The sequence below is a fragment of the Balearica regulorum genome, chromosome 12 (assembly GCF_011004875.1).
Source record: "Balearica regulorum gibbericeps isolate bBalReg1 chromosome 12, bBalReg1.pri, whole genome shotgun sequence".
NCBI lineage: Eukaryota > Metazoa > Chordata > Aves > Gruiformes > Gruidae > Balearica > Balearica regulorum.
In genome coordinates this window covers 14409034-14424978 of record NC_046195.1, presented here as the reverse complement: position 1 = coordinate 14424978, position 15945 = coordinate 14409034, and the positions used below count along the sequence as shown (strand labels likewise).

The window sequence follows — 15945 nt, the reverse complement described above, 5'->3', positions numbered from 1 at the left end:
CAGCTGGGCGTGAACTTGGAGAAACATGAATTCAGTAACTAGATCGATGTCGTGCTCTACCCGTGCTCTTTGTATTACAGCAAAAGTAAAACACAGAGTCTGCATTGCAACCATTACAGAGCAGTGATAGTTTCTCTCTTCAGTTACCGGTGTTACAGGTCTCACCACAGATATGGAAAGGCTCAGAATGAGTTAGCGAGGAAGCAGTTCATTACATATAAACAGAGAATCCTGTTCCATTCATTTATGGATTGTTTCAAGGATTTTCAAAGACCCTGCTAATACTGCCTATTAATATAGAGAATGTGGGGAAGAGAGAAAAATCAATCTCATTTCTCAATCTCTTTAAGTGAACAAAGAATTGCGTGTGGAACTGAATAGAGCGAGTCAACAAAGCTCACACCAAACAAAAAAGAAAAGCAGCTTTATTTGCATAATTATGTCTGAATCACAGTAGATTTGACAGAACAAGTTCCATTCTAAGCCCTAAGGTCTTATTTAGGTGGAGCACAATATCAAATATACCGGCTGTAATGTGCTCTTTCTGGGCTAATCTAATGTCCCATGGGATATTACACAAGGGGACAGCACACACAGTTGAATGGTTTCATTGGTTTATATTGAGTTGTTGTTTGGCTTATTCCATACATCTGTCAAAAGCCATGATAGTGCGCTCTCAGACTCCTCTGGGTTTGTTTCTTTCACGGTGGCTTCCTTACCTCTAAAATAGAAATGAAATAAGAAATATGAATGCTTTACTGGTAAAAGAGAGATAAGGTTTAACCCATGTATCCTGGTTTTGGCTGGGATAGAGTTAATTTTCTTCCCAGCCGCTGGTTAGTGCTGTGGTTTGGATTCAGGATGAGAATAACGTCGATAACACACTGATGTTTTCAGTTGTTGCCAAGCAGTCAAGGACTTTCCAGCTTCTCACACTGGCCTGCCAACGAGAAGGCAGGGGTGCCCAAGAAGCTGAGAGGGGACACGGCCAGGAGAGCTGACCCAGACTAGCCGCAGGGATATTCCACACCATATGACATCATGCTCCGTGTGTAATGGGGGTTGGCCGGGAGGCGGTTTGGCTCAGAAACTAGCTGAGCATCGGCTCCAGGTGGTGAGCAATTGTGCTGTGCACCACTTGTTGTGTATATTCTATTATTATTATTATTATTGTCTTCCTTTTCTGTCCTACTAAACTGTCTTTATCTCAACCCACAACTTTTACCTTTTTTTTCTTTTCAATTCTCTTCCCCAATCCCACTGGGAGGGGCAGTGAGCGAATGGCTGCATGGTTGTTTTAGCTGCTGACCAGGTTACACCACGACATCGTGAATACTTGTAAATGCCTTCAGAGAACACTTCAGAAGTGCCTAATGCTATAAATTATGGGTTTATAAGGTATTTTACTAACATTGTATGGCCGTTTAACCTTTATGCATGTATACAACCTGACATAATGGAGGCTCATGGAAAAGCTTTCATGAGCAGGATTACCTGTGCAATTCCAAGAGGAGACTTTACAGAAAGCTAAAGGCTTTGAGCTGTGCCGTTTCCTGCCACAGGGTAAGCTACTCCGAATGTTGCTTTCCTCATTAAAGGTAAGAATCCAGAAATACTGTGATTGAGGTTCTCTAAAATCACAAAAGCATGGTTTTATCTGAATGAAAATAAGCCATATTTACAAAATCACTGATATTAACACAATCTGCTAGTATTAGCAGGGTAAATGCCTTAAGAATTAAGAATGCATGCTGAGCATCCAAAACTCCGCAGCATCAGGCAGCACTAAAGTGGTAAGATGCTTAGAAAAACAGCTCAACATCTGATAGGCAAAAGCACAATAAATCAAAGATAAAGTAAACTTTCTAGATAAGCTGGAGCATTTAATGCTACTCTGATTAAACTCATCTACAGGAAATGAGTAAACACAGCCTCCATGCTTTCTCCATCTTTCTGCCGATTTACATCTTAATGGCTAAACTCTTCCAGGTTACTTATTCAGCAAAGCAAGGGATTGATTTGCAACTTTTCATTTTGAGTGCTTCTATTAACTTCTCAGGGCTGCTCAGAGCAACTGAGCACAGCCATGGGGAGGTGTTTAAAGATTAACAGGCCTTCGCAGCATTCCAGAGGTGTGAAAAAGCCATCAAAATATATTTTTTTTTCTTTAGTATTACGTATGTACTACACGTGACTGCTGCAGCTATTACGCTGGTGGCTCTTCACAAATCTTGCAGTTTGTTTATTCCGTGACAGTGTTTTTTTTTTTTCCCTTAAAGACCCGAGTTATGCGATGATGAGAAAAATCTCAGATTTCATTGAAAGTGTATTTTTAGTCCTTGTGCTTGTAATGGAAAGCCTTAAAATGTGAGCTGAGTTACAAAGGATCCGTTGTTCAGTTACACTGCTTAACTTGAACGTGAGCATAGCGTGAGATAAACCACCATGTTTAGAGGGATATAATTCTTACACTCCACCTGGAGGAGCACAAAATGATCTGTCTCTAAATTCTTGGATTTTTTTTAAAGAGTTCCAAGAGTTATTACATCTTCCTTTGTAATTCCAGAAAATTAGCATTATTAAGACAGGACTAAGATGTTTCTATATAACACTATCCACTTGAAGCACACAGCTCTCCATCTTACAGTCAGGCATAGAGTATTTGTAACATGAAGATGACACCACGGCTGCTCCTTTCCCCCTAGAAGCTCTAGGGCTCACTTCATGATGACCACCAGCCCACGTCAGCGTGTGTGTCGATCCCGGGGACCCACTGGCATGCCTGAACCCCAAGTGATGGAAGCATTGGAGGTGCAACAGGGATGGCGGTAACGTTTAATGGTTCCCCTTCCGCACCCCCTCAGGGGGCCTTCAGGTTTGGGCGGAGGTAAGGACCACCCAAACCTCCCCCTCTCTGTTTCAGGTGGTGATGGGCAGCACCCCAACCGTGCCCCCCTCAGTTTCGGGGGTGGCAGGCAGCACCCCAACCGTGCCCCCCTCAGTTTCGGGGGTGGCAGGCAGCACCCCAACCGTGCCCCCCTCAGTTTCGGGGGTGGCAGGCAGCACCCCAACCGCCCCCCTCGCCAGCCTGCACCGGAGACCTCTCCCTGCGGGGAGTTCGCGCCCTGTAAGGAGCCGCTCGCTCTGGGGCCGCGGGTTCGAGCCCCGAGGGGGGCGGCTGGGGCGGCAGCGGGACGACGGGCACCCGCACCCCCGTACTTGCGGGGCGAGACGCGGGGGGGCCCAGCGCACATGTGCGGCCGCCCGGCACATGCTCACTGCGCGCGGCGCATGAGCAGACGCGGCGCGGGGGCCATCGGACATCTTGGGCCGCCCCGCACGGAGCGGGGAGCGCCGCCGCCGGGCCCCGGGGCGGGAGCAGCCCGCCGCCCCCGCGCTTCCCGGCCCGCCCGCCCTGGCGCCTGCGGCCTTCCCCGCCCCCGCCTCCCCCGGGCCGTTCAGAGCATCCCTCCTCCCCTCTTGCATTTGTCTTAATTCTTCTCAGAGACAAGATGGCAACGCCGGCGGCGGTAAACCCTCCCGGTGAGTAGCTGCTGCTGCCGTCGCCCCCTGTGCTGCAGGGAGTCCGTCTCGCCCCATGTGGCCCCGCCGCACAACACGTTCCCCACCCCCGCCGTAGGCACACATCCCTCCCCGGGGACGGTGCGGTCTCCGCAGCCAGGAGGGCGGGCAGTCCCCGCCGCTCTCCCCTGCGCCCCCGGGCTCGTCGCACGGGTCGGCGGGGGCCGCTGGCTGCGGGCCGGAGGGGGCACGACGCCGCCGCGGGGAGAGCCGGGCCGGCCCGGGCGAGGAACCGCCCGCCCGCCCTGGGACCGCATCGAGCCAGAGAGCTGGGAGCCCTTGGCGGGTTTCTCGGGCTGCAGGAGTCCGGCTGCCTCCTCTCGCTCCGGGTTGCTGCCGTTGGGTGTAGGCGCTGCGGAAATGAACAGTTTTGCATAAGCATACGCGGACATACGGCAGGGAGAGAGGGAGCCCGTGTTCCCCGGGCGGGAAGGGCGGCACTGGGGCGGCGGGTTTTGGCTGAACCGGGCAGACCTGTGTCTGCCCTGGGTGTTGGTAGGAATGTTTGGTTTTCCTGCCTGTACGTTGGCCGGGTTTATTGTCGGGAGGTAAAAGCGGCTTGGGAAGCATTGCTGGGAACCAAACGGGGCGTCGAAACTCACCGAGGGCACCTGCGTGCCTGCGGGGTCTTTGCCATGTGTTCGTTTTCTGGCCAAAGGATGAAATAAATACTTTCTGTTAATACCACATTTATTAAGAGAAGAAACTTACTAAAATTTTCCCTTTCATTTTTTTATTTGCAAGGGAAGATGCTCCCTGATGTTGCGTTACGTGTCCGTGAGGTGCAGCATCTGTTTTGTTGAGTGTGTGATGGGGTGAAATGGGTTTGGATGAAATGCTGTAGTACATCATTTGGAGATGTGCTTGGATCAGCTTAGTGTTGGACCAACAAGTATCCCGCGATAAAAATAAGTGGGACAATGGATCTTGCACTGGGCTCAATACTAATGAAGAATATTTTTATCAAAGGTGGATTCCAGTTTTACTTGTTTTAATATGCAATCACATTTTGTCATTTTTCAAAGAGTCGAGTTCAGTTCTGACATTTAAGGGCTTGCTTGAGTAAATGCCAACTAATGTTTAAAGGCTGTTGTTTAGATTAAATCCTGCTGTAGTTGGTTGTGTAGTTGTCATACTGAAAGTAAATATTATGATATAAGCAATTAATTTGGTTCAGTAAGTGTCAATAAAGTAAGCGGGAACAGATCTTTGCCAATCAGATTAAGTTTTAATATCAGAATTCTACATATTAAATGAAAATCAATATTTAATGGAAGGTTATTAAATGAATATTATTTAGCTTCCAGGATACTGTGGCATGCATGACAAGGGAGAATTCCATTGCGTGCACCCATAGCTGCAATCGGTGAGCTGTTTTGTGGACAAAGCAGGATACAAACAGCCTTTTTTTGACTTAGGCTTGGTTTGCTATTCTCATGGCTGCTCCCCCCAGCTACGCACAGCAGGATCAGCCCTGACCGCTTTGAGGTCTATGCTGAAACCGCTGAATTATGGTAGAGCCTGGTGGCCCTTTTGCACGGGCTGTTTCTGCCTGCTGTTTTCACCTGCCTGCAGCTGAAGCCACAAAAAAGCTGTGGTTGCAGGAGGAATGGTATGCACGCACCGCAGAGCAGCCTCAGAGTAGAGCTTCACAGTTGTTCTCCCGTGACCCAGGGAACACGCTCGCTTTATAAATGTAGAGAGTGTTATGGCATTATTGAAGAAACATAAAAAAACCATGAGGGAAACGAGAGCCAAGTGTGTTGGCTGTATGCATCTCTGTGCAGCAATCTGACACAGTTGAAGTTGACTTGCAGCGTGGTCCTCAAACTCTCCTAAACACAGATTGCTGGTCCACCGGAAGGATGAGGAAACGGGTTGGTTTCCTGAAGTGAACCAATGCCTGCTTCTGCACGGCTGAGCTTGGAGGGCATTGTTTTACTCCTTGTCTAGGCAGTTGGAACAGATCTGAGCTGAAAGACAAATTCACTGGCTGTTAATGATCCTCCCACGTTTTCTGTGCGTGAGTGTTGCTGTCAGACAAATGTAGCTACGCGGGGATGAAGTCAAAATGAGGAGGTTTTGAGCTGTGAATTGGTGAGGAGAGGAGACCTTCCACCCGTAGTGCAGTGCTGTGTTTGCTGTACCACGGACAGCAGAAGATAGAGCTGCACGAAATAGCCTTGATTTATGCTGTATTTTTGTTAAGTCATAATCTGTTATTTTTGTTATTTTTTGGATTAACTACAAAGCAGTGCAGAGAAACAATTGAAAGCTGTAGTGAGAGAATTTCAATACTGCTGGTTTCTCTTGCGGCCAGATCCTTAGCTGGAGTAACGTGAAAGTAGCCCCTATTAGTATTGGTGAAGCTGTGCCGCCTTACGCCGGTTGACTTTCTGATCTGCGATGTTAAGGGAACACAATAGAGAGATTAACTTGTTAAGCATCTTTAATGATGATTAGAAATTACAATATGATTAAATTTTTATTAAGCAATTGTCTGGGGTTCTAATAACAGTTGATAATTTAGGCAGGACATTAACTTGCAGCTACCACAATACAAATACATGTGATTTTACTCATCTTCTAGATAGTGGAATGGGGATTAGCAGAGACAGAAAAGCTGATTGTTCTGTAATTCTGGATGTGAAAGTCCTTTCAGTGTGGGATCTCCTGGTACAGAACCACGGACTGCTCTGCAGCATGATCTTCTCTCTCACGTTAGATGCAGATTTATACATTTTCCCACCGATCTTTTTTTAATGGAGAGTTTGAGTTGGGAAAGTTCGCGGGAGCAGTTTGCAGCTTGTCCTGGCTAGGGCTCACGGGAATTGCAGTGTCAGGGGCTGAGTTGTGGGGGTAAGGCCACCTCTGTGGGGTTCCTGGGCTTTGTTAGATCTAAACCGATAGTTCTTTTTGGTGAAGGTGTTTGGCCATAGCTGCAACTAGACATTGCACTGGCAAAACTGGGGGGTGCTCTGTGAGATGGTCGTCTTTCCCATTGCTTAACCTTGGGAATGGGATCTGGTTAGAAGTACTCTGTTCGTTTGTCGTAATCTGGATGACTAACTGAAGTGTGAAACACAATACAGGTGTGTGGGAAGCTCATCTGCATTGGCACAAAGCATCAGAGTTAATTTATTTCCTCCTGAAATAAGATTGGCATATTAAATGGGATTTAAGAACAAAAAAATTGTGTAGGTGTAACAAGCATTTCATAAATTACTGCTTGCAGCAAAGTAACTTAGTGCCATGTCTGTTTTAAATCTATGTATTTTGGGAATGCAAACTTGTCCATAACTATTGCTACTTTGGGGTCAAATTTTGCTTAACTTGAGTGCAGTACCTGATGTGGCCATTCTCATATTAGCCAAGTTGGGATGAAAGCATAAAACTCGTAATGAATTCAACACTTTCTTTTCCTGAGACATTACTTGGTCTTGGGTGACGAGTTCCGATCTGTCTCAATCTGATGGGTGGTCCCAGAGCAGCAACTTTCTGCCGTGATCAGATGATGTGAAATGAGCTGATTGTATCCTTTCAGCTCTTCCCGGTGAGGTATCCCTAGATGGAAGGGCCACCCCGGGTAGTACCCAGAGATGTGTTGCCAAATGCCACAAACTTGTAAGTCAAGTCAGAAGAAATCATGAGATTTCAGAGATTATCTAGAGTTACACTAGAGGGCAGATCCCTTAGGATGCATTTTTGGCTGTGTTTTAAGGTTTTGTGAATCCTTAGGATTGTATTCTTATATTTAATTGAAAACCAAATAGTAACTGGGTTGTTCACTTAATCACTAAAGCTCCTGTAATGATTTCTTTCTAAGCAGAGAGCCCAAAGTGTAAAGGTATGGTGAACAATATGTCCCTGGAAGGGCATCTACTGGAGATGTGTTGAGACAGAGAGAGGTAGTGGGCCATGAGAGAACGGAGTTGCTGTGGCTTAAGATGTTACTATTACAACCACAGTAGCTGACGGGGTACTTTTAGCATGTGGCTAATCCCAAGATACAAAAAAAAAAAATGGGGTTGAATCTTGAAGAGTTCAACTTGAACTCTTATTTTTAATAAGTTCTCTTTACTTTCAGTTTGTAATGAGTTAACAGCAAATTTTATGTCGTATCAGTGAAAACTTGTCACTCAGCCCTGCATCTGGGCTCTTGTTTTAGGCAATTGCATTGGGTTCTGGGAGCTGGTTTTGTTTGTGTGTGTTTGTTTGACCTGGGAGTTAAGTGGAGATAAATCATTCTGCTGTTTCAGCTGGACGTTCTGAGAACCAGATCGTCTGTTACCCAGTCTTACATTTGCACTCAAGTTACTAAGATATTAAGTGCTGTGGATGAATTTTCTGGATGCTGCCCGTTCCATATTCCCAAAAGGTATTGGCTTTCTGAAGTTGACAATCTGGCCGTTCTGTTCTTTAGCTTTCATACAGCTTTGAAGTTGATGATTAAAAAAAAAACCCACACAAAACCCAACTACTTCAGCATTTTAAATTTCAAAATTGTCTATTCAACTCAGAGCCCAAAAGTTGTTGTGTTTTATTGCTACAGTAGTAACAGCTTTGTCTTTTATTACAATATAGACTATCCAGTAAACTCCCAAATCAATTTAACAGCATCCTGAGGAGTAAATGGAGTGTTCTAGTGATGGAGGTTATAATGGGCTCTCATGTTTCTGGGATGCAAAAAAGTCAGTCTTCCTTCTAAGATAATGTTGAAACAAAGGTCTCAAAAATGGAACACTCATTAGCTAATGGGAGGTTTGAATTGCAGATCTTTTTCTTCTTGTATTTTCATATCTTACTGCAGAATACAGTCCGTATTTCAGTCAAACTATGGTACGAGGTGATAGCGCCTCTTGAATTGTTCTGCGATAATGTATTCTCCTTCAGGACTGTGTACCGAACAGTAACTTGCATTGAAGAAATGTTATTTTTTGATATTTCTAATATATAGGGCATACAAAAGATTTCATTTCAGGATACCTCTTCTATCACAGAATATTTATTTAAAATTTGCATATGTAGCTTGTGGTTCGTTCCCAATATTTTTTCAAATAGAACGATGTTTCCCGATGCCTCTTAATAAAAATGCAAACCAAAACAGATATTGCTGATTTCTGTAATACCAGATGGTATTGCTGATTTTTCTTTCCAGTAAGAAAAATTGCCATAGAGATTAGGTAGCAAAGGAAAAAAACCCAGCCTTTTCAAAACAGTCAAGGTAAAATAATGCTGTTGATGTAGTGATTATTGTTATTAAGAGGACAAAAATGAGGCTGTCATTATGAAGATGTATTCGGAGATTATGCTTAAATGGCTTGTGAAGATCACATATGTGTGTTGTTTAGGGTAATTTCGGGGGGCTTACTGCTTCATAACTGACAAGTAAGAATGGAAAATGTCTTAATTCAGTGCTACCTGCAGAAAGTACAATGTTATTAAAATTTGCAGTAGAAAAGGGAAAGAGAGGTCTGAGTTTAAGATGTGGGAATTTAGATCTCAGGTCTTCTTGTAGCTCTCTGGCAGATTTTTCTGGTCTATCTATAGCAAAGTGTCTTTGGGTGGCCAGCAGGATTTAGAGAGATGAGTCAGCTCTGGATGAGCTGTTCTGTCTAGCCAGCGCTGTGGCGCGCAGGCATGCTGCCCTGGGTGCACAAGCGTGCAGATACCAACCCAAGCTGCCGTCTTTTCTTGACTGTAGGAGTGTGCTCAATAAAGGTTATGTGGGCAAGAAATCTGCAAAATAAAAGTGCTCCTTCACCCATTCTGTAAGATAATCTGTGCAAAAAAAATTAGATTTGCTGGACAATACAGGCAAAAATTTGAAATTTCAGAGATCTTGAGTGGGCGCTTGCTGTATTATCAATTGGTACAGTTCACTTCTTGCTAGCAGTATTTCCTTTGTTCGGATATAAAGCATTTCCTGTCACCTCATCCGTATCAATCATTCTGTCAAGTGAGGAAGAGAAAAAATTCATGAAGCTGCGTTTGTATGTTTTAGTTAGCTTCTGATTATAATCCATATACGATAGATGCACAACGTTAGCAAAGAAAAAATTTAAAATTCATAATTCATCATCTTCCATTGTTTAAAATAAAAATTTGTATGCAAATTAATTGATTGAATAAACCCACATGGACCAAATATGGATGGGTACTCCTGAAGGAAATACTTTGTCACAAAATGTTACAGGATTTGAGCAAAATCTGGCCTTTGAAGTGCCTAAGGTACATGATTTGAAACTTCAGTACCAAACGTAGAATGCCAATTTTTTAATGAGAGCTGATTCAAACTTCACTTTGGATAGTCAAAATTTCAAATGGATCTTGGTTTTATTGTTTAAATGGATTAATGGCTTTGGTCATGCAATGGGTAATGAATTGGAAGCTGTTTTCAAGATAGATGTAATTTCCTTTTTTTGTACCCAAAGCACGCCAGTCTTCCTTGGGCAAAGCCATCTGCACACGGAGAAAGAGAAATCCTTTGTTTTGCATACTCTACATATTGATAAACATTTCTAAACTTTCTGCTGCTTCTCTTTTGTCAACTTTTATTTCCATTTTGCCTATCTCTAGTATTTCTGTCCTACGGTTTCAATCCTGCTTTCCACTTACGTGCCTCCACCTTTCTCCCCTAACTTCGTTATTTTCACTGTGGTGCTACGCTGAGCCGTGCGTTGACTTCTCAGTTACCGTTGTTTAAATGTAAATGAATCCTGGCGTTGTACTGGTGCTACTCCGAAGCCTTCCAACAGCTTATAAATTCAGATTCCATTCTGTAGGTACTATCTGAAGTCCCCTTTAGAGAAAAGTGATACTTCTTCTGTTGTAAGTAGGAACTGTGCTGCCTTCCCATGTAACCCAGCAGGTACTGTAAGGTGTAATCAGTTGGCTCTAATTAGGAGCCTTTATTAGCTTACATCTGCCCTAGATGTATATATGTTGCTGTTTTGTTCAAGGACAGCTCATAACATTCATTTCAAATGTTTAGATTTGGGCTGCTGCAGTTATTCTCATCTAAATGTCAACTGTATGTGAGAAATAGAATAATATAAAATAATTATAATTTTTTTCTCTAATCAAGCAAAAAGGGTGTTGAATTGTTTAATTATTGGCTTTGCCAGCATGCAGATGGGAAGGCTTTTCAGGTAAGTTGCTCATACAAAATGCCTGAAATGGATAGTAATTAACAACTGGCTCTTCATTGGTATGTTAATTACAGTGCCATTTGTCCTGGTGCCTGTCCTTGTTGAAATGCTCAGTTACACTGAACTGAAGCGTTCATTTCCTGGCAAACACAGAATGTATCAGAACAGTTTGACTCTCAGATATATGCAAATATTTTATGGGAAGAGGCATGCCAGTAAATCACTGAGCTGCAAAGAACAAAAACACTGCATATTTGTATTCCTCAGAGGTAAAAGCAAAACCTGTTTCTGTGGAATATACAGGCCTGGTTTTGAAAAATGGTCTCCAGTACTTTCCCAGTAATAATCCAGAACACGATTTCATGAAAGTAGGTAATTTTAGGGACTTGTTACTGCCGTCTGTCAGTAAAGGTAGGTGGACATCTGGGTGCTGTTAAATGCCCTTGCAATGCATGTATTTTTAAAGCTATTGCCTGTCATATCTGGATGGAAAATCAAACTCAACTGGAAATGGTGTTAAAACTCAACATAAAACAGATTATTTTGAACGCAAGGAGAATTAAAGTAACTTCTTATGAATAGATCACATCAATAGTCTCAGATCTTGTTTAATTTAGTTTTATTCTTTTAAGAATCTAGATTGTCTTCTGTTATTTGAATGGAGCTTTGCGGAGTGCATCCCCAAACTCCAGATACTACTGCAGTGAGTAAAACCAGACTGCATCTGGTGTGCCTCTCCGTTAGTCAGTAGTGTCCTGAAGAGGGGCCGGCTCGTAAAGTTCTGTGGCTGACCAGCATGTCGGTATCAGGCTAGTATTTTAATTTCCTAAGTTTGTGTCACGTGGAAAGCGGTTAATCTGCCCCACACGTGATGACCCTCAACACATGGCAGAAGTCAGCCTCTGAAATTGGGCGCCGATTGTAGGAGTAGCTGCGGGAAGTGGATTATAGTCGTAGTATTAGCTATAAAATGGCACTGGCTACTGTGTGTCACTGCCCCCTGAGTCATGTTTGATCCGATTATTGACAAAAAACTTTATTGCTGTTGGTACTGCAGAGCCAACACGACCACGGACGAGCTGCATTTCCATTGTTTCGTGTCCAACAGGCAAAGTTGCTAGCTCAATTTTGCGTCCAACTTTAAAGACTTAAAGTACTGTTAACTGGAAAAGCTTGGTTTGAAACACTGAATTCTTGTGTTCCCAATCGCTGAGAGGCAGCTCACTGAACAGCAGGCTGCGGTGGCTGGCCCTGGAAGAGAGCTGGGGAAAAGAGAGGTCAGTCTGATGACTCCTCCTGTGAGTCATGTTCGTGTCGCAGTATATGGGGACACCAATGGTTTCCTCAGGTTTAATTATTTTTTTTAAGGCATCTTTAAGAGATTGCCTGGTCTTCTGCATGTAGCTCTGTCACCCTGAAAATGCTCTGCACTTTCTGTAGTGAGTAGTGGTTTGGCCAGCAGAAAACAAGGCTGTATAATGAAAACTTCCCTTTATTTTTATGAGATTTTTAGTGGCTTTAGGAATACATTGGCAAATTATTGGAGCTATGTAAGGATTTCAGAGTTTCTGGGATAAACGTTCCTCTGCTGTTTTGTTTTCTTTATGTTTTCATGTAAACCAGACAATTTTTCTGGTTTATATTAAAAAAAGAAAAAATAAAAAGTTTAATTCGCTCTGCAGTCGGGTTTGTGGGAACAGCAGTTGTATCTTAGCTGCATTATATTTTTGCTTACCAGTGAAGGTTTGAAGTATGCATTTTCATTGTTGAAATTAAAGTAAATGAACCATCACTAAGAAAAATATAGAAGCATTTTCAAACTCTCTTATGAGGACTGGAAAATAAGAATATTTTGTGGATGCATGGGCACATTTAAAAGGTGGACTACAGTCCTAATAATTATTGGTCAGCTCCTTTCTTGTAGACATCTGACCAAAGGTTCTGTGAAAATAACTTTGGGAGTATTCAGACCTTCATTGACTGTGAAGCGTAGTTTAGATGGAAGAGGTGTCTGCCTGCACTGCAGGAGGACCGATGTCTTCTGTGGTGGCCGGGACCTCCTACCTGCCAGGTTCTTGGAGGTTTCCATCCATGGTGATGAAAGGGTGCCAAAGTCTGCTCCACCTCCCTTGCACCACGGCCCTGGTGTTGATTAAAGGCTAATGAAGTGGATTTGAGCTACATCTCTGAGCGATGACTGTTAGCAGTTGAGGTGTTGAGGACATGTTCTGTTCTCCTGGTGCTCTCATCATGGTAGTGATCTCCAGCAAAGAGGACAGTGGACTGCTGGAATTAAGAATGTCTTAAATGAACGTAACAATCTTCCCCAAATGCCACGTGTTGAGGCCTGCAGAATCCCAATTTCAGAGTTCCTATACAAGTCCTTAAAAACGTGTAATATCTCTGTAGATTCTCTGCCAGGAGCTCTCTGCATCTATGAGTTAGGGTTGTTCCAAGTGAGACTGTTTCTCTTGTTACTTGGGTAAGGCTGGATTGGATTCTCAAAGAGCAAAACATGCTATATCAGACTTGTGCTACCTGGAACTCCTATCCAAAAATAGCCCATCACAGACATTTTAGAATAAAGTATAGAATTTCCATTGTGGATACTTACAGAATAAGACAGCAGTGGAGAATTTTTTTCCTCCTTTGTTGATGATGGGCACTGTGAAGTACTTAGGTTTATGTGAGTCTTTGGGGTTCCTTGTAGTTTATTCAAGCTTGAGACTTGGTTCTTGAATGATCACAGCTGTTGGGTTTATTTCATCTAAATTAAACTGAGTGTTTCTGTACTTGCTGTCCTCTGTGATGTCCTCCTGATACAACAAATTAACCTGTGCCTTTCTGAGATGTAGTAGTCTTCTGGTTAAATATTTCTCGATACTCTCTAACTCTTTAAACAAGTTAACTTCATGCATTTCCAAATTGTTTCCTGACTCAAGACTTAATCTTATTTTTTAATGGTGTCCTCCTCCTGCTTTTTAAGCCCTTTGGTTCTGAGCTGTAAATGGGATTGAGGTTTATGATGATTTTTAACATTTTGGTGAATGCTGCCAGTCTGAATCTGTTGTTCTCTCCAAAGTTTTTCCTTTTGTGACTTGTGTTTCTCCCTCCACATTCCATGCATGTTTTAAAAAAGGTGACCATGTAAATATGTAAGTAATGTTTGAGGTTAGGCAGCTGTAGGATGGCACTGTAAAACAAAATTTTAATGCTGCAGTACAGTAGCTGAATTAAAAGATGGGTGGTTTTACTTGTTGGCATTTTGGTTGAGTAGCATCAGTTGGAGATGTGTGAGTGGGTGGAAAGAACATTAACATGAAGTTCATGATGAATTATGTTTTGCTTGAGGAAAACTATTCATTAGTCTCATAGCTGGCACATGCCTTTTTATTCCTTCTCTAAAGTAGTATCTGACTATTTTGATGAAAAGGTTGATATGACATTAAGGAAGTGGTTCTGCCTCATCTGCTGATGATGTGCAGAAGACTTTCTGCCCTTGGCAGAACTGAACAAGACATAGGCAGCATGCCAGTCCTCGCTTTGCGCTAGGAAGGGCATATAGGTGTGGTAAATGTTTCAGGGCACACAGAGTCATGGCTCCATCTCTTCATTACGTGTGGAGGTTAATAATGTTGTCTCCGAGTGCAGCTCCAGAGCTCCTTGTGTCTCCACCTAAACCACTTTATCGGTGTTGGGTTTTCAAGGTGGTTTTAGGACAAAATGTTCTTTCATCATTGTTAAATTTAAAATGACTGCAGTAATTATGAGTAAGAATTTCAGAGACCAATAAATTCTCACTGTGCAGGAAAATTCTCGGCTGTTACAAGCTGCCTACATTTTTCAGTTTTAACACTGGCTGGCTGAGTATCTCGTGTCTGAGAACTGACCAGGGAAAGACGGCAGTCTTGTGGCACTGGACACGGTTCAAATTTACTACAGACTTCCTACTTAACCTCTGACGAGTAATATCCCCGTGTGCCAGTTAAGTCATCTGATTTTTGTTGCCATTTCTCTTACCTCCAGTTTGCGTGTCCTGTTTATAAGACTGTGTATTCTGGGATGCTTTTTTCATGTGCGTCTGTTATAAAATGACATATTTGTAGGAGGGTGGGGAGTGCCTATCCTGGAGTGAGCAGGGAATTTTTTTTTTCATTGCGATGTACTAATTGATAATGTTTTAGTAACGAACTTTTAGTGCAAGCACACTTATGTTGAATTAGCAACGATTTTTTCTCCTTTGGGAAGAAGAGAAGATAAAAAAAAGCAGAATATGCTTCTTTCTCCTCAGAAACAGCAGATATTATTTATTCCAGGCACATGAATAACCATTAAATTGTATTTCCTTTATACCATAGATATGATGTTGGGATAATGTGCTTTTTAAGTGTCTTGGCAAAATACACACATGAGCAGAGACAGATAGCTATTTCAGTGCTGAATTACCAATGATCTACCTAAAGTCTTAATAGAGGCTTTACAACTTATTTTTTGCTATCTTGACTTATGGTTGCTTTTGCCACTTAATTTGCCTTTGAAAACACATCAGTTTGTTCTCAGCCAGTTACAGTCTGAATTAAGATTGAGAGCAAAATATTCATTGCTTCATACACAAAAGCAATGATCAAACTATATGAAAAATGCAGTTACACACAGTGAAAATAATGAGATAGTTTTCAAGTGTTTGTTGTGTTTGAGAGTTGAATTTAAAAAGTAAGAAAACGCATTATATGGGGGTATTTGGTTAGTATGTTAACTCAAAATGCTCTTCAAATCCAGCCAAGGAGCTCTCGCTGGAAGTAAATACATTTTCAAAAACCAAATCATGATTCTCTCTAAAGTTAAATGTAACGATAGAGTATTTGTGGTGATTTCTTGGGAAGTGCATTTGGCTGCCACTGGGTGTTTGCTTTGTTGCGTAGAGTCCCTGTCGTAGCTGGAACCTGCTGGCCAAGCTTGGCATTCAGACTGATTTTATGTGTCCTTTGTATTTGTCTGTGCTGCTCTTCAGTCAGCAAATATCAAAGCAAAAACTTTGTTTGGTCAATATTTACAGACAAATACTCAGCTTGTTTTTTGACAAACATCCAGTTTGTTTGTAGCGAGGGTTTTTTCAGTATCGTTCTTCAGTTCTGTATTTGATGTATCCACAGAACTGTCTGTATACTTTTGGGAACAAGTGACTTGTAATGGATGTCGAATCATGTTTATT

General features: G+C 42.6%; 1 protein-coding gene across 3 annotated transcripts in view; it reads left to right on the top strand.

Moving 5' to 3' along the window:
- The first annotated feature begins 3298 nt into the window (after positions 1–3298).
- The window catches only part of ARNT2 (aryl hydrocarbon receptor nuclear translocator 2), a 105178-nt gene continuing 92531 nt past the window's right edge, over positions 3299–15945 (top strand). The window contains exon 1 of one of the 3 annotated variants that reach the window (XM_075764144.1): positions 3299–3543. In XM_075764144.1, coding sequence (XP_075620259.1) covers positions 3513–3543 — 31 coding nt within the window. In that variant the 5' untranslated portion in view covers positions 3299–3512. The remainder of the gene's footprint in view (positions 3544–15945) is intronic. The other 2 variants (XM_075764139.1, XM_075764146.1) reach the window with 2 other exon arrangements.